Source organism: Corythoichthys intestinalis, chromosome 15, assembly GCF_030265065.1.
Source record: "Corythoichthys intestinalis isolate RoL2023-P3 chromosome 15, ASM3026506v1, whole genome shotgun sequence".
NCBI lineage: Eukaryota > Metazoa > Chordata > Actinopteri > Syngnathiformes > Syngnathidae > Corythoichthys > Corythoichthys intestinalis.
The window spans coordinates 53,922,555-53,941,246 of record NC_080409.1 but is presented as its reverse complement, the minus strand read 5'-3'; the positions used below and the strand labels follow the sequence as shown (position 1 = coordinate 53,941,246).

The window sequence follows — 18,692 nt, the reverse complement described above, 5'->3', positions numbered from 1 at the left end:
CTGAATCCAGCTGCTCCCTGTTAAGACCAACATAAGGTAAGTTTTGGTTTGAGCTCATGTTTTATTTATGGCGGAAAACACAGACAAGACTGAAAAAGCAGTTTCTTCTCTTGCACCCCTTTTTAAAATAAACTACTGTATTTTAAGCCAAAAGAACTGTTGTGCTTGATAGAACAATATGTCTATATGCTGCCATAACAGATTCATGGCGCACTAAGCCTCCGAAATTTGTCCGTTTTACCCTGAAAACCCCCATTTACAGACGTTGCGCAACCGCTTTTGTTTCAACCTAGCCATAAAAAGAAGGTAGGTAATTATATTTATTAGGGCTGTCAAAATTATCGCGTTAACGGGCGCTAATTAATTTTTAAAAATTAATCACGTTAAAATATTTGATGCAATTAACGCATGCAATGAATGACCCGCTGGCATATTGCCTCAAACATTACAATGAGGCCGTTTATGGACATTAAGAGTGAAGAGAAAGCCACCGGCCGCTTGGGGGCAGCGCCGTTCCATACTCATGTTATGTCTTCTAAACGTGGGAGAATTAGTAGTTGTGAGACGTTTATGCTGTATTCACAATGCAATGCAAATTGCTATTTGTGCTCCACACATATTTCGGTAAGTTTTCTTTCTTTTAGTGGCAATTATGTGTCTCTTGTTTTATTTTGGGTAAGATATGTACAGATACAGTGGGGAGAACAAGTATTTGATACACTGCCAATTGGTTTTCCCATTGGCAGTGTATCAAATACTTGTTCTCCCCACTGTATATGTTATACAGTAAAGGCGAGTGGACACAGGCGTTTATTGGCATAAGCTTCTCCTTCACAACAAACATAAGTATCGTTTTGTGAAAGCACAACAAAAATATTCCTATGTCTCAAAAAAAAAAAAAAAAAAATGTTCACAAAAAGAAAAGCACTTCAGTCTATAGTAATGAAGCCCTACTCTGACACACAGTTAAACAACAATGCAAAATGAACTGGCATTCCATATCAAAATAGCTATGCAAAATACACGTAAAACTTTTCACTCTATTTTTATTATTGTTATTTTTATTCTTCTTATTATTATATTAACTCTACTTTTGATTGAAAATTTTACAAATTTTATTAAAACGAAAACATGAAGAGGGGTTTTAATATAAAATTACTATAACTTGTAACTATAACATTTATCGTTTAAGAACTACAAGTCTTTCTATCCGTGGATCACTTTAACAGAAAGAATGTTAATAATGCCGTTTTTGTGGATTTATTGTTACAATAAACAAATACAGTACTGAGGTACAGTATGTTGTATGTATATATCCGTCGTGTGTCTTTCCATTCCAACAATAATTTACATAAAAATATGGCATATTTTAGAGATGGTTTGAATTGCGATTAATTGCAATTATTTACGATTAATTAATTTTTTAGCTGTAATTAACTCGATTAAAAATTGGAATCGTTTGAAAGCCCTAATATTTATTATTCAAAATGTCTGTCATATTTATCTTAGAATCATTAATTGATGTCTAAATTTTAGTTAAAAAAAAAAAAGACGACTTTAGAAAATTATTTACTCGCATATTTTAAACGAATTACGTCACAATGAAAAATTTGGCCTCTGTAAAAAAGTCACTGATATCTACCTCATTACTATCGCTTAATTATATTTTTTTTGTTGCTGTCACATTTTCCCTGGTATCTTAGATGATAAATAATCGATCCAAACAAAAAAAATTGAAAAATGATATTTAAAAGGGTAACCATATAAAAAAGAAAATCTCAACCACTCCTTGTTGTCTGCGATTTCTGCATCGCGACCCTTGTTATAGCACCATGTTTCACCCATAAAATAAAATAAAAAAATCCGGCTCTGGCCATTCACAGCTGTGTCTTGACACTTAGTGATACATGCTAGATGGAGTTTTTGGGTCCAAACAAGGTAGGTATGCGATAATATCTTGGCGTCTTAAATTATGCTCTCGCTTGCTCTCTTCTCCAATTAGGGTTTTGCTGTTTAAAATGTTTTTTTTTTTTTTTTTTAAATGCCTTAATGTTCAAAATTTTTGTTCCCCCAGAAAATTGAGATTTTAAGCTTTTCAATGTATCACACAAGCATTTCGGACAATTTTGAAAGTTGGCCAAATTGAGGGTCTCAGAGCGGAACTTCAAGTCACCTGAGTGTTTTCCGCCTTATGCAGTTGTAATTCAGTTTATAGGTGTATTTGTCCGTTTTTTTTGGGGGGGGGGGGGTGTTTAAACGATTTCTTAAGAGCAATGTTGAAAAAAACAAAAAACTTTAGCATTTTACACTGTTTAAGCGAGTGGACTTTTGCGATGCAACATCTTTACATCTCCTAAAGTTTATTTTGCAACACATTAAGTTCCTAATTTTATGACTCGATTATTCGAACTAACTAGTTGATAGATTAATTCGACAACTAAAATAATCTATGCTCTATGTTAAAGACTTCATTTTTTACGGTGCTTTAAAGTGCCTGCGACAGCATAAAAAAAGTCTTAAATAGCATTATTATGTGAATTAGAATCATATTTTGAGACGATTCGACTACATACAACAATTTGGCAAAGTGCAGATGATGAGAAATTAGTCTTTTAATCTGCCGTTTAGCCCCGCCTGTCATTATAGTGCTCTAGCATCCCCAGCTGGAGGATGATGTCGGCAGGGTCACGATTTCATCTGATTTAGAATTCAGCCCATGGAGAGGGAAGATTACGACACAGGAAAATGCGACACAGAGCAGTAAAATGTCATCATTGTTTCAATTCCTCTAATATTTTTTACTAGGGCTGTCAAAATTATCGCGTTAACGGGCGGTAATTAATTTTTAAAATTAATCACGTTAAAATATTTGATGCAATTAACGCACATGCCCCGCACGCCACTTGTTACTTGCGTTTTTTGGAGTTTTGTCGCCCTCTGCTGGCGCTTGGGTGCGACTGATTTTATGGGTTTAAGCACCATGACATGAGCATGGTGTAATTATTGACATCAACAATGGCGAGCTACTAGTTTATTTTTTGATTGAATTTGCATTTTTCTCAAAAAGTTACTCAAGTAAATGTAACAGAGTAAATGAAACACGTTACTACACCGCTCTGATGGTAAGCTGCTTGAACAAATCCAAATTGTCCGTGAGTGTATGCGTGAACGGTTGTTTGTCTCTATTTGCCCTGCGGCTGGCTGGCAACCAGTACCCTGCCTCCTGCCCACCGTTAGCTGGAATAGGCTCCCGTGACCCTCATGAGGATAAGCGGTTCAGAAGATGACATTGCAATGCATTTCGATTAGATAGTTCATTCACACTTATCCTCATGAGGCCTGTGGGTGTGTTGGAGTTGGCCCTAAAGTGCTTGTCAGCCAATCCGAAGGCACCTTATTTAAAAAGTGAAAATGTTCTTCTCCTTAGTGAAGAGTGCGGCGTTTCTTCAACAAGCTGCCCTGGAAGAGTATGGTCCCGACCTTCACGTAGCCCTCCGCAGTCGCAGAGATGAGCTTCTCTATCTTAGAAAATTGACCGAGATGCTTTTTCCTTATATCTTGCCACCGAAAGCTACTGATTGCAGGTACCGAAAAATGTATTTCAAGTATTTGAACACTTCAAGAGACTTAACATAAGCATTTTTGGATGCTTGACTCCTATCAGATCTCTCACTTTGCTGATAAGAGAAGTCCTGGCTGGTTCTGTCTTTCTCCCTTCAATGGACTTCTTGGCCGATCCTGTGAGTGTACTCAAACTAATTCATTCAACTCAAAACCGGATGAGCATTGCACAGCGCTTGGAACATTTTGTGTCTCCTGCTTTCCATTTCAGGATACGGTGAATCATTTGCTTTTGATCTTTATCGACAATTCTCCGGTAAGTCACTGTTGAAACTAAAGATATATTAACCTCAATATCAAAACACAGTGTACAGATGCCAGATCAAAATCCTTTTTTATTGGCTTATTTTCCTCGTTAATCGGCCGATGGCTGGTGTTGGAAAAAAAGTCTTTACATCGGCCCGATATATTGGCCATCCGATATACCTCTAGTAATTGGTTCCGGAGTTTTTTAAAAAAAATTTTGTGTAATGAAGCGCGTTTTGTATATAAATCGCCTAATTTGTTCCAATTTCTTCCAAAAACACCATGTTAAATTTGCTGTCATGCCCTCTTCCTGTCTTTATTAGTAATGCTTTGTCACCCCCTAGTGGTGCATATGTGTAATGAGTTTGTTAGGTTCCAGCTCATTCTACAGACGTTATTACATGACTATTCAAGCTCATAACAAACACGGAGTGCTAAAATACCAGATCAAAATCCTTTTTTATTGGCTTATTTTCTCCGGTAAGTCACTGTTGAAACTAGAGATATATTAACCTCAATATCAAAACACAGTGTACAGATGCCAGATCAAAATCCTTTTTTATTGGCTTATTTTTCTCGTTAATCGGCCGATGGCCGGTGTTGAAAAAAAGTCTATACATCGGCCCGATATATTGGCCGGCCGATATACCTCTAATAATTGGTTCCGGAGTGTCTTTCATATTTTTTTTGGTGTAATGAAGCGCGTTTTACATAGAAATCGCTCCAATTTCTCCTAAAAACACCATGTTCAATTTGCTGTCAAGCCCTCGGATTGCCTGTCTTTGTTTATAATGTTTTGTCCCCTCCTAGTGGTGCTTATGTGTAATGAGTTCGTTAGGTTCCAGCTCATTCTACAGACGTTATTACTAGGGCTGTCAAAATTATCGCGTTAACGGGCGTAATTAATTTTTTAAATTAATCACGTTAAAATATTTGACGCAATTAACGCACATGCCCCGCTCAAACAGACTAAAATGACAGCAGTGTATTGTCCGCTTGTTACTTGTATTTTGTTGTTTGGCGCCCTCTGCTGGCGCTTGGGTCCAAATGATTTTATGGGTTTGGGGAGTGAGCATGGTGTAATTATTGACATCAACAATGGCGAGCTACTAGTTTATTTTTTGATTGATAATTTTACAAATTTTAATAAAACGAAAACATTGAGGGGTTTTAATATAAAATTTCTATAACTTGTACTAACATTTATCTTTTAAGAACTAGAAGTTTTTCTATCCATGGATCGCTTTAACAGAATGTTGATAATGTTAATGCCGTATTGTTGATTTATTGTTATAATAAACAAATACAGTACTTATGTACCGTATGTTGAATGTATATATCAGTCTTGTGTCTTACCATTCCAACAATAATTTACAGAAAAATATGGCATATTTTGTAGATGGTTTGAATTGCGATTAATTACAATTAATTAATTTTAAAGCTGTAATTAACTTGATTAAAAATTTTAATCGTTTGACAGCCCTAGTTATTACATGACTACTCAAGCTCATAACAAACACGGAGTGCTAAAATGCCAGCTAACTTCGGCAGCCATTGCTTTCTTTATTGAGGCACTGTTTGTGCTTCAATAAAGCATTGGTTGCTTAGGATTTTTACATTTACATTAAAAAAAAAAAAAAAATCTTGTACTAGTATGTGTACATTTGGGTAAAACGGAAGTTGTACATCCAATTATGTTATCAAGGCAATGACGAATAGACCTAGTCTAATCTAGTTTAAGTCTAAGCATAGACTTCATTATTGTACTGATGGGTCAGTTCGACCAGCCACTGTGCAACGGCTTCAAGCAGGGGGCCAGGCATCCCACAATTCGCTTCTGTTATTTGCAGTCGGTCGCAACGACACATGCAGCATTCAACGCATTTAGGGTAACAGTACGAAAGCTGTACCACATACAAACAGGAAGGATTGTCTCAGGAGTGATTTGTTCGAGGATTTAAGGTAATTATTATATTTTTCGTACCATGCATGCAAACGTTGTGAAAAAACATCAATGGGAGAAACTAGCTGCTACAGCATTGGCATTATAGTTCGCAATATTTGCGTAAAATAAATGCTTACTGCACGTTGTTTTTTTGCTTTTAACCAAGAATTGAGACTGTTTTACGTCCATGTATATCAAGAATTTGGGGTTAAGTATTACAAGAAGTTTTGCCGGAAAAGCTCTCTTTACATCAGGCAGCCACTAGCTACATTCACTAACAGACTAGCATTGTACTTTGACATTTTTAAGTAAAATAAATGCTAACTGCACGGTCTGTTTTTGCTTTTAACCAAGAATCGAGACTGTTTTACGTCCATATCTATCAACAATTCGGGGATTTAAGCATTTATTCACAAGAATTTTCACCAAAAAGCTCTGTTTACATTAGGTGGCCACTAGCTACATTCACTGACAGACTAGCATTGTACTTCGACATATTTACGTAAAATAAGCGCTAACTGCACGATTTTGTTGTTGTTGTTTTTAACCAAGAATCGAGACTGTTTTACATCCATATCTATGAAGATTTCAGGGATTTAAGCATTTATTCGCAAGAATTTTCAACGGAAAGAGCTCTTTGTGACTCGTTCATCTTTGATGGCCTTGCCAACAATGCAAGCCCCCTACTTATCGGCCCCATGTCCCCTCAATACAGTATGAAATCTATGGTCTAAGTCTTCTTTTGTTTCATTTACCTTGGCATTGTGTAGCACATTTTGTTGTGTATATTTCCTTTATTTACATTTATAGTCAAATGTAGTTACATTATTGCATTGCTGCGAGTGGCAATTATTTATTACAGTGAGTATTTCGGGTGATGAATAAATTTTCCTAATGTAAAGCGAAAACTAGCGTCCAAACATTTCGTAAAATGAATTTTTCGCGTACCAAAGCTTTCGTATCTCCAGGCAGTACTGTATTTTTTTCTTCTGATTTCTCTCCACAAGCCCGAAGAAGCTACAGAGCCAACCTCAATGCTGGTACCTTTTCTTCAAAAATACTCTGATCCCCGTAGCAGAAAGCCTTCAGTAAGCACTTATCCAACATTGTATCATAACTAAAAAGTCACTTGAATCATTCAATTAAGCTTGGGTTTACGTTACAATGCTAATTATTCCTCACATTCCAGGTTCTAAAGCTGGAATTAAAAGAAATAAGAGAGCAGCAAGACCTACTCTTCCGCTTCATGAACTTTTTGAAGCAAGAGGGAGCCGTCCACGTGCTCCAGTTTTGCCTTGCGGTGGGTAAGTCTTTCCCTTTTGGATGTTGCCTCTATATATATATTTTTAGGGCCCGAACAACAACAGGCGCGAAGGCCCTATTGTTTTGCAAAGGATTATGATTATTATTCCTTCTTCATGGCCAATTTGGATGTCTGAACATGCTCAAAAACTCACCACAATTTGCACATACATGCACTTTTGCGTAAATTTTGATAACTTGGCAATGTTGCGAAAAAATGCACAAAAATGGCTCAGTGGCGCTTTTAATTTATTTTTTTTAAAGGCCTCTTCATTTTAGGTTTTTTTAACGTATAGCAATGAAATTTGGGGAGCCGATACTTTGTTCAAAACTGCTTCAAAAGGTCTCTTGCACCCATATCCCAACAGGAAATCGAGTATTTTGGATTGAATGTTGAAAAATATAAAAACCAACGTGCACGTTTGAGACCATTGCGCCGAGGCAGTTTGTTGGATCCTCTTCAAAATTGGTGAGACTGTTTGTGTGACATATGAGATTAAGTTATCAAAATCGGGAGTTTTCATTCACGGGCCTGACCTGGGCGGTGTACCAAAGTGTAGCGTTTTTTTGGGCAACATGGAATTTAATTAAATTACTACCGGATACAAAGTGCAATCTTTTTCATATTTGCCATGCATGTGAGGTACCCGAGCCTGAACACGACTGCATTGAAATATTATCCATTAGGCCTGCCCTTTTTTACGAGAAATTCTCCTCATCCTCGGGAAAATAATTCATTTGAATTCAAACCTGCATCAGGGGAGCCTTAGGACTTGTGCTCAGGTATCTGATGAAAAATATTGAGTTTTCGTTGAAGCGTCGGGGGCCAAATCTTCTTCTCCTTCCTCTTCCTTCTTAATGGCAATTGAAAAGCGCCAATTTGAAGGCCTGAACATGCTCGAAATCTCCCAAAAATTTGCACATACATGCGGCTTTGCGTAAATTCCATAATTTTGCAACGTTGCGAAAAATGTAACAGAATGGCTCAGTGGCGCCCCCTCGAAATTTTCAAAAAGGCCTCTCCATTTAGGTTTTTTTCAACGTAGAACGATGAAATTTGGATAGTCGATGCCTTGTGCATAAGTGCTCCAAAAAGTCTCTTGCACCCATGTTCCAAACCCAACAGGAAATCGAGTATTTTTCTTCTTCTTTTTCTTCATGGCAAATGAAAAAAAAACAATTTGAAGGCCTGAACATGCTGGAAAACTCACCAAATTTTGCAAATACATACAGAGAGTGATGAGATTTGGGTAGTCGATACGTTGTGCGAGGTCCCGTTCAGTCCTGCTTGCAGGGCTAGTTTGTTTTGTTTTTTGTTACATCGTTGCAAGCAATCATAGCAAAGTGATCTTTATGAAACGCAAGCACCTGCCACCTAACCGTTCTTTATCAACTCAACGTACCGTTTCAACTTTGTCGTAGAGGAGTTCAACGACAGGATACTTTGCCCGGAGCTGCCCGACTCTGAGAAAATGATGCTTCACGAGGAGGTGAAGAAGATCTACGAGACCTACTGTCTAGACGAGAGTGTCGACAAGATCCGCTTCGACCCCTTCATTGTGGAGGAAATAAGAAACAGTGTGTGACGCTATTTCATTCTCATATCTAACATTGCTGGCTTGAACTGAATATATACGATTATTTAAGTGATGACTCGCATGTAAACAACATCGCAATCGTTAAGGGAGTTGTGGGTGTAACTGACATCACGAGCTAAAATTCTCACATTTCATTGGCTTAAACAGTTCTGACATTTAAAAATGTCTACGAACAGCAGTTTTTCCTGGAAATATTGGTTCTAACAAATGTTTTTCTTCACTATTACACAGCTGCTTTTTTAAAAAAAATTTTTTAATCAAGATTCTTTCCTCTAGGATGCACTTAATCAAAAACTTTAACAACTGCACCATTTTTTTGGTTTCATATACAGATACAAAATTTCTACCTAATGCCAGCTACGTATACGAGACTTTCTCATATATGGATTGTTTTACAAGTAGAGGTGTGCATCGACACCGCCCTCACGATTCGATTTGATTACGATTCGGAAGGCCACGATTCGATTCGATTCGATTCGATTCAGAGGGTCACGATTCGGTTCGATTCGGCAATGCATTGCGATGCGTTAAAGCCTGGGATGCATTAAAATTCTAAAGCCAAGCATATTTTTCGTGAATCATGAGCCAACACAAGCGGACAGACATTAAACAACTTTTTATTGGCTCTTGTGTCACTCCTGGTTGAAGTCAAATGAAAATGGTATACTTTCATATATATCTTTAAAAAAAAATCAGATCACAGCATTTAATTAGTGCTTTGAATGAGACCAGGGCTTTCTCTTTTTTTTTTTTACACACAGTAGCAGCCTTTCACACAGTGCAACATCTGAACTCCTGTGCAAAATCAGTAATAACAGTCACTGTATTTTAGTCACAACGACCCATCAATAAAAATATTCAAGTAAATATTAAAGAAAACGACAAAGAAAATATTGTAGTGCAGCAGCATCTTTATCGCAATATCAATCCAGGGATCAGTTCAGTTGCAAACAAAACATCAACTAAATTGCAATGTAGAACAAAAGTCAAATGTAGGCCTAGCCTATCTTATATCTATAATATTTCTCGCTCCCTCTTTCTCCGTTTCAGCCATTGTTATGTTATGTCCTATCTCTCTGCTCTCTCGATTACAACTGCGCTTGTCTGTGACGTTACTCCGGTAAGGAAGCGGATTTGGGTTCCTCGTCCCCCCTGCATAGAGGTTAGATCTTGTGCCCGAACCCGACCCGAAATGTTAAGCATTCACGTTTCGGTGGGTCGGGTCGGGCCGCCGCTCCGGACTAATAAATTATTTTAAAAAAAAAAAAAAAAATGCGCAGAGGGCTGTGGCACAGCCCTCTTTTTCTTCTCCTCCTCCCGTTATTTCGTTGTGTGAATGCTTTTATAATTCTCATAAAAATATGTAGACTATTTAAATATTGAGTAAACTTGCGTTTTTTTCCTGCCAACTGAGAATTCATTACGAAAGACACTTTTATTTATGCACACAAAGGCAAATGTGATCCTTTTGAATCTTCTCCTCTGTGTGTCTGTAAAACCGTGTTTTTTTTTTTTTTTAATTAAACTTTCCCAACGTTATTTCGTTGTGTAAATGCTTTTATAAATCTCTTAAAAATATGCAGACTATTTAAATATTGAGTAAACTTGCGTTTTTTGTCTGCCAACTGAGAATTTGTTAGGAAAGACACTTTTATTTATGCACACAAAGGCAAATGTGATCCTTTCGAATCTTCTCCTCTGTGTGTCTGCAAAACCGTGTTTTTTAAATATTAAACTTTCCCAGCGTTATTTCGTTGTGTAAAGGCTTTTATAACTCTTATAAAAATATGTAGACTATTTAAACAGTAAGAAAACTTGAAGAAATGAAAATAAATTGCTGCTGCTGCTGCTGCTGCTGCTGCGTTTTTTTTTTTCCACATCACTCGGCTCGGGCATGCAAATCTATAGTTAATTGATCTGGCCGGTCGGGCTTCAATACCAGCGGGCCGTGTCGGGTTGGGCTGGAATTTTTTAGGCCCGATTTAACCTCTAGGGCTTGCTTTGAATGTAAAGTAGCTCTCTCTACAGGTAAACATGAGAATAGCAATACAAATGGGGAAACCAAATCCATTGCATCACCGGAATTGCGCAGGGAAGATTTTTGAACGTACTTATATATTTTAAAATGCGCTGAATCGATTCAGCGTGTTGCCCGCATCGAATCGAATCGTCCCTGCCCCGCATCGGGATGTATCGCCGCATCGATTATTGTTGACACCCTTATTTACGAGCTGTGCTTTTTCAGTTGCTGAGGGCCCTTATGAGGAAGTGGTGAAGCTTCAGACCATGAGATGCTTGTTCGAAGCGTACGAGCATGTCCTCTCCCTCCTGGAGAACGTTTTCACGCCCATGTTCTGCCACAGTGATGAAGTAAGCACTTAATCCACACACACCTACACACAGAAACACGTTATTTTACTTTTAGATTTAGAAGATCGATCATCATCAGGGTGGCAGCCACTAAAGCTGTGCTTCTCAATTACTGTAATTTTCAGACTATAAGGCCCCACCCACCAAATTTGACACGAAAAGGGCATTTGTTCATCGATAAGCAGTACTTGACTATAAGTCACAGCTGTCCTAACTGTATTATGGGATATTTACACAAAAGCTATTAACCACTTTATTTGGCAGCGGCATCATAAGATCAAATGAACCATCATGAAGCTTTGAACCAATTGGCTGCGAAGCTTCATTGCTTCAAGAAGCTTCATTTCGCCATCACTCTTTTCCCTTGGGGGAGACAGTCAACCTTTGCTGTCAACACTGTTGTCGTCCAACATACCTCCTAGAATACATTGCAGCGCTACAGATGTAAATAACAATCAAGATTCATATTCTGTGCTAATGATTTCTTCAGTTACTGTTCCAGTTGTTTCATTAATTGCTAGCTATGGTATTTGGTAAGACTTTATTTGACAGTGGCGCCATAAAATTGTCATAAGACCATCATAATTGTGACATGACACTGCCATGAGCATTAATGAATGCTTATGACGGATCTCATTTTGTGTCATCTGGCAAATGATCTCATTTTTGAATGGATGTAAAAGATCTGAGCTGGAGATAAATGGTGTGAGTTATTTGCCGGATGACACTGAACTCATTTGCTCCCAAAAACGTATAAATACGTTCTATTTTTTTATTGTTTCAGTTTCCCAAAAGCGTATTTATACGTCTTTTACGTTTTTTTTTTTCCACAAGAGACGTCTCTAGGTTCTGATGCAACTTCGCTCCAAAGCACAACACTCAAAATTCATTTTAAAGCAATAAAACTGGCCACTGGAGGGAAGTAGCGCATTTGGTAAGAACTCATATCGGACCATGAAAGGAAATGAATGAATAGAAATCATCAGGAAATGGAAGTTGGAAGAATTAAGACGCGTGAGAGAAATGTGGAGAACGATGTAAAACACAAGGCACATGCCCCACACAATGTCCCTCGGTGAATTCTGTTATCAGGAAGTGGTCAGTACATAAGAAATATTTTTTAAAATCTATCTTGATGAGACAAGCGTTGATGAGGGAAAATTTTACGCCGTCTGCCGATAACGCTGCAGCCACAACAGCGTCATCTCTCAATTCAATAGTTTAGTTATGTGTAAACAAATTGTTGTTTTGCTGTCAAAAGCTCTATTTGTCTTGTTGTTTATGTTATTTTGTAGAAGGAAAACATTCAGATGTTTGGGATATCAAAAAAGCAAAAAATAGCTGTGTTAAAGTCAGTTATGTTTGAAATGTATGCTTTATAAAAAGCTCAATTTCTGTTTTTTCATCAGAAATTGGAAAATTGCTCAAACTAAGCTATTTTCTAATGCTGTTTTCTAAAGAATGGAAAAAGATATGAACTATTTTTTCCTGCTGAAAGAAGAGAGTCTAATCTTTCTTTTGGTGGGTTCCATGTTTATATAGCAATAGAACAGAATTTTCTGTGGGCCTTGCAAAATCCAGTAAAACGGCCGGGAACGAAGGGCCTTGCTCCGGTGAAAATGGCTGGGAGTGAATGAGTTAATCACATCTGTTATAAGCATTCATTAATGCCCATGATGGTGTCATGTCATGATTATGATGGTCTTACGGCAGTCTTATGACACAGCTTTCAAGTAAAGTCTTACCTTTTAACCAAAATAAATCAACAAATAAGCTGCACTGGACTATTAGCCGCACGATTCAAAATGAGGGGAAAAAAGTAGCGGCTTATAGACCAAAAATTATGGTATTTTCTGTTACGACACACTTCTCCATTTATTTATTTTTCTTCTTAACTCCTCATAACCCAAGCACAATCACATACTGTTGGCGGCATGGTGGTATTGCAGATCAATAATGTCATAATCCCAATACACAAAAACACCTAACCTCAGTGTTATCTTTGTGAGACACCCAACTGTGAGCAACGAGGAGACTCTGGCATTTAGCCAAGCTGCCAAGATGGATTTCACCCCACAGATTTTGTTTCAATGGGCTCACTTAAGTGAAGCAGCAGGCAACCATTGTACAGAGCATACCACTCTCCTGCTTGAATAGAGCAGCTAAAAGACAAAATGATACTGTATACTGTCCTGCCTTTCCACACATGGAGATGTTTATCTATTTTCGTCTAACTGTATGCAAGCCAGATGGGTCCGATGAAGCAAAGCTTCGTGCCATTTTGAACTAGCTTGCGTGTAGATTTACTGTAGTGCAATAATTTTCTTTTTTGCCCCTTTTTTTTATAGTACTTTCGCCAACTTCTGAGGGGGGCCGAGTCCCCTGCCCGGAATTCTAAAATGAGCAGGTAAGTGTGGTTTTATTATGTGTGCGTACGCACGCTCCAAAAGAAAAGTGGGAATGAAACGGAGCTCGAGTTGTTATTTCAGTGAAGTGACTTAAGTCGTCGTTCCTCCCTGTCACGAGGTCGGGTGCATGTACGGCCCAAAGTCCTTCCACTAACTCCTTATGCGTATTGTTCCAGAAATAGCGTCAGTATGGATGATATCCGGTGAGTACAAGGCATAAATGTCCTGATCTGAACAGTGGCTGGCTGACATGCCATTCTCGCTTGACTCTTCTACACAAGAGTGTACTGCCTTTATAACAATTGCAACATTAATCGATCTTATAAGTGGAAGCCAATTACCAATGATGTGCTATTAAAGTAATGACTTTATTTATTTTTTTAACTCATCAAACTCCCAACTTACACATGTGCTTGTTTTAGTATTTGTGCTGTCAATTCAAATGAGGGAGCCTGTAAATTGAACTTATTAAAGTTAATCAAGGGTCGGTCTCGAGTTGTTCAATACGGGTAGTCCCCGGTTTACGAGCGAGTTCCATTCCTGCGCTGGCGACGTAACCCGGATTTCCACGTACATCAGAATTAACCCTTTAAATACCCCAAAACACCCTCTAAATAAAAAAAACTATCCAAAAACACATGTCATTGTATTGTTCTCACCAAGATGTTGGAGCTAAGTCCTATCGAGAACTGCTATCCAGCTTTTCTTCCATGTCTCCCTCCTTTAACACACCTGAATCAAATGATCAGCTCATCAGCAAGCTCTGCAGGAGCCTGATAACGATCATGATTATTTGATTCAGGTGTGTTAGGGAGACATGGAAAACAAGCTGGATAGCGGCTCTCGAGGACTAGGGTTGCAGACCCCTGTCCTTACTAGACAGTGAGCTAAGCTCCGAAATGATGATGTCAGAGGTCCGTGTTGTTTGCTGACTTTATTCAGCTGCTCGTAACGTCGGCACTAGCGGACTAGACTAAAATAAAATGAAAAATCAGTCAGTGACATCAATTTAAATTTGTGTTTACAAGTAGCTGCTGATGCAGCAATAACAAAGGATTAGCATGTATCAGTTAGCGTCTGCAAATCATCAAAAATGCACATCATCAAAAACAATCACATAACACGCCCCAAGTATTCAACTATAATTGAAAACACACAATAAATAGTACAAAAAGGGTTATATACAGCCATTGCCTCTGAATGCTTCACAAGCATCAAATGGGCGCGCAGGCTGTCTCCTCTGTCACTCATCTGCTCTGTATGTGGGGTGGGCGGGCACGTCAGTACATGCATTTGCTTCCTGCGCCAAAATAAAGGCATGCATCACAAAACAAAAGTCAACATTTAAAAAAAAAAAAAAAAAAAGACAAGATGCAGGCGTCGTAAAGTTGAAATCGCATAAGTACGTCATAACCCTGGGATTACCTGTATTGACTTTTTAACCATTTTAACCATGGACCATAATGTCCAACTCCAAAATCCGATACCGACATCTAACCAATACCGATGTATGCGGTCGTGGACTTATATTGTGATGCCTCACTGGGTGCTTTAATAATGATAAATGCAACAACTACGAGGTGTTCGAAATATTTTTTTAAATTTTAAAATGCTTTTATCAGCAGATATTATCGGCTACCCGAAAATATTGGACAACTCTCCTGGTCAATTAGCAATTTTTACTATCACCAGTCTCTTAATTTGGTGCACCAAGACAATTGAAAAAATCTCTTGGACATACCTTACATTTTTTCATGTTACTATAAGCAGAATGTTACTACCTTACATCATCATTAAATAAGTCCTTGACTTATTTATTTACTCAGGATCTGAATCTACAATACATGTTTAACATTATGAGCAAATTTATCAAAGATGACTTGGCAGTTACACAGAATGATATATTTATATATTTAAAAAAAAAAAAAAAAAGCCCTTTCCAAAGTGCAACAATATATCTAATTGTAAAAATACATTCTTTTTTAATTGCATTCCATTAGATTATGCATGTAAAATGTCGATTTTGGATTTTGATTGGTCTATGGTTGGCTCACTTCAGAAATAGCTTTACAAACATAGTTGAAATGTACACATTAAAACTGTTCAGACCAATAGGATGCTTAGATTTCCATTCTTTGTGACAAGCAGCCAGTGTTGTTAATAACGGCGTTACAATATAACGGTGTTACTAACTGCGTTATTTTTTTTCAGTAGTGGGTAATCTAATAAATTACTTTTCTCATCTTGGCAACGCCGTTACCGTTACTGAGGACGGAAAGGCATGCGTTACTATGCGTTACTATATTGGTCGAAAAGTCTGAGGGAGACGGACTCACCGAGACGACAGAGCAGAGCAGGAGTGTGGAGGAGGCAAGAAAGTTGTGACGCCGAACAAACGCGATGCTAGGTAGCTCCAATAATACCTGTTGTAGCCGATAGCCTTCAAACTACGCCCGCATGTTATGGTAGACATGGTAGATATCACATGTACTGTATATACTGTATATAACTAGATGCAAAATGACAGACATGGCACTAAATGCGTTAGTAGACAGCCGCCATCTTGAAGCAGTAGACTTTTTAGGACGGCTCTGTTGTAGAGAACCTTCCTAGCAAACCTAAGTAACTTTTATATAAAATACTTCTAAATCGGCAAAATCTTGACTTGAATCTATCTTTAAATGATGAAACAGTTTTAAAATTTTCATATGTCGAAAGTAGAGAGAAGGGAACTAATGCAATCATGGGAGCAATTCTAACAACTTTTAACAGTTGATTCAGGGTAAAGAGTAAATTAGGGTAAAGAATTGGGCTCGGGCCAATTGTACCAAAAACCTTCACAAAAAACTTCACACAGTGTGGCCAATGTTTTGTTTTTTTTTTGGGAGGAAAAAAAAAGTAATTATCTCCAATTACTTTGCCAAGTAACTAATTACTCTTACATTCAGGTAATTGAGTTACTAACGCAATTACTTTTTGGGAGAAGTAATTTGTAACTATAATTAATTACTTTTTTTCAGTAAGATTAACAACACTGCAAGCAGCTGAACAGGACAAGTTAAAAAAACAAAAAAAAACTAAAGATGACTGATGTCGCGTTGACTTTGTTACAAAGGCAGTTTTCAAAGCAGAAGAGACACTCACATTGCATTTTAACATAGAAGCATCGAGGAGACTGAACTAACATCCGTCACCCATTCAAGCTCTCTCTCCTAACATTAGTCCATCGACTGTCTGTACGGGCTCCTATAGCCGCGCCACGCTGTGTGTATGCGCGTCCACCCCGATTCTGTCACGGCCATACTGCTTGCCTTGGTGTGATCCATTCTCCCTCCTTTTTGTCCTTGGGGGCATAACCCTGTTCTGCTTATAGTTCCTGGGACTGGAGCCCCGAGTCCCCCTCCTCACAGTTCACCGCCTCTGGCAGTTCTTCACCCGCATCTTTTAACTCCCTCCATACGCAGCCCACGTTAACAACTTTTCCATATGGCTCGCTATCCCACCGCCACTCCTTATCACCCAAGTAAGTCAGGGTCCATCCATACCTCCGGCTTTAGATCAGTGTGATGTCATGCAGTGCCAGCGCAGCAACCCAGGCCAAAACAGCAGCATGCAGCCCGTCTCATTTTTATTTGTGTCCTTACCTTCAATGTATTATTTCCTCACTCCTAAAGAACATCCGTAATGTTGTGTGTCTGTGGTGCACATACAGTTCAACTTGAACATGGTTATTGTGGTTTAAATGAAATGATATGGCTACTTGGTTTAGGGGTGCAGCTATCGATTATTTTAGTAGTTGATTAATATATCAACTAGCTAAAACTTGATAATTTATTGACGGGACACGGGGCGCGGCGCCGATAAATAGCGATTATTTTACGTAAATAGTTTGAAGTACAATGCTAGTCTGTCAGTGAATGTAGCCGGCGGCTGCCTGATGTAAACAAAGACCTTTTTACGCTGAAAATTCTTGTGAATAAATGCTGAAATCCGCGAATTCTTTATAGATATGGACGTAAAACAGTCTCGATTCCTGGTTAAAAGCAAAAAAAAAAAGAGCAGTTCGCGTTTATTTTACGTAAATATTAGGGCTGTCAAAATTATCACGTTAACGGGCGGTAATTAATTTTTTAAATCAATCACGTTAAAATATTTGACGCAATTCACGCACAAATGCCCCGCTCAAACAGATTAAAATGACAGCACAGTGAAATGTGTACTTGTTGTGTTTTTTTGGAGTTTTGTCGCCCTCTGCTGGCGCTTGGGTGCGACTGATTTTATAGGCTTCAGCACCCATGAGCATTGTGTAAGTAATTATTGACATCAACAATAGCGGGCCACTCGTTTATTTTCTGATTGGAAAATTTTACAAATTTTATTAAAACGAAAACATGAAGAGGGGTTTTAATATAAAATTTCTATAACTTGTACTAACATTTATCCTTTAAGAACTACAAGTCTTTCTATCCATGTATTGCTTTAACAGAACGTTAATAATGGTAATGCCATCTTGTTGATTTATTGTTATAATAAAGAAATACAGTACTTATGTACCGTATGTTGAATGTATATATCTGTCTTGTGTCTTATCTTTCCATTCCAACAATAATTTACAGAAAAATATGGCATATTTTATAGATGGTTTGAATTGCGATTAATTGCGATTAATTACGATTAATTAATTTTTAAGCGGTAATGAACTCTATTAAAAATTTTAATCGTTTGACACCCCTAGTAAATATGTCAAAGTACAATGCTAGTCTGTTAGTGAATATAGCTAGCGGCCGCCTGATGTAAACAGAGCTTTTCCGTTGAAAATTCTTGTGAATAAATGCTTATATCCCCGAATTCAAATTTTTTTGGATTTTTTATTTTTTTGGAAACGTTGTTTATTGGTCACATAAGTCATGACATAATTAAGTAACAAGATGTGAGCATTTTTTCCTTTTCCACAGTATCAAAAGAACAAAAAAAAACAAAAACACAAACAAATAAATAAATAAATAAATAAAAAAAGCCCTCAACCCACTCAAAACCCAGGGCACATATCACAAAAAAAAAAAAAAATATATATATATATATATAAAACTATGATTATTTTCCTGTTTAAAAGGGAAAAAGGTACAGCTCAAGAAAAACTAATATTCCCAAAATATTTGGGGCAAAGTTCAAACATCCACACAAAGATGACATTCTGCGCTT

The 18,692-nt window shown here is 37.7% G+C and overlaps 1 protein-coding gene across 4 annotated transcripts in view; it reads left to right on the top strand.

Moving 5' to 3' along the window:
• The window catches only part of snx14 (sorting nexin 14), a 65,611-nt gene that overhangs the window by 9,144 nt on the left and 37,775 nt on the right, over positions 1–18,692 (top strand). For 2 of the 4 annotated variants that reach the window (XM_057858636.1, XM_057858635.1), the window contains exons 9-17: positions 3,428–3,584; positions 3,665–3,740; positions 3,833–3,877; positions 6,820–6,900; positions 7,002–7,116; positions 8,537–8,692; positions 10,958–11,082; positions 13,431–13,489; positions 16,864–17,013. In XM_057858636.1, the coding sequence (XP_057714619.1) occupies positions 3,428–3,584; positions 3,665–3,740; positions 3,833–3,877; positions 6,820–6,900; positions 7,002–7,116; positions 8,537–8,692; positions 10,958–11,082; positions 13,431–13,489; positions 16,864–17,013 (964 nt within the window). Of the gene's footprint in view, positions 1–3,427; positions 3,585–3,664; positions 3,741–3,832; positions 3,878–6,819; positions 6,901–7,001; positions 7,117–8,536; positions 8,693–10,957; positions 11,083–13,430; positions 13,490–13,666; positions 13,694–16,863; positions 17,014–18,692 lie in introns of all 4 variants that reach the window. The other 2 variants (XM_057858637.1, XM_057858638.1) reach the window with 2 other exon arrangements.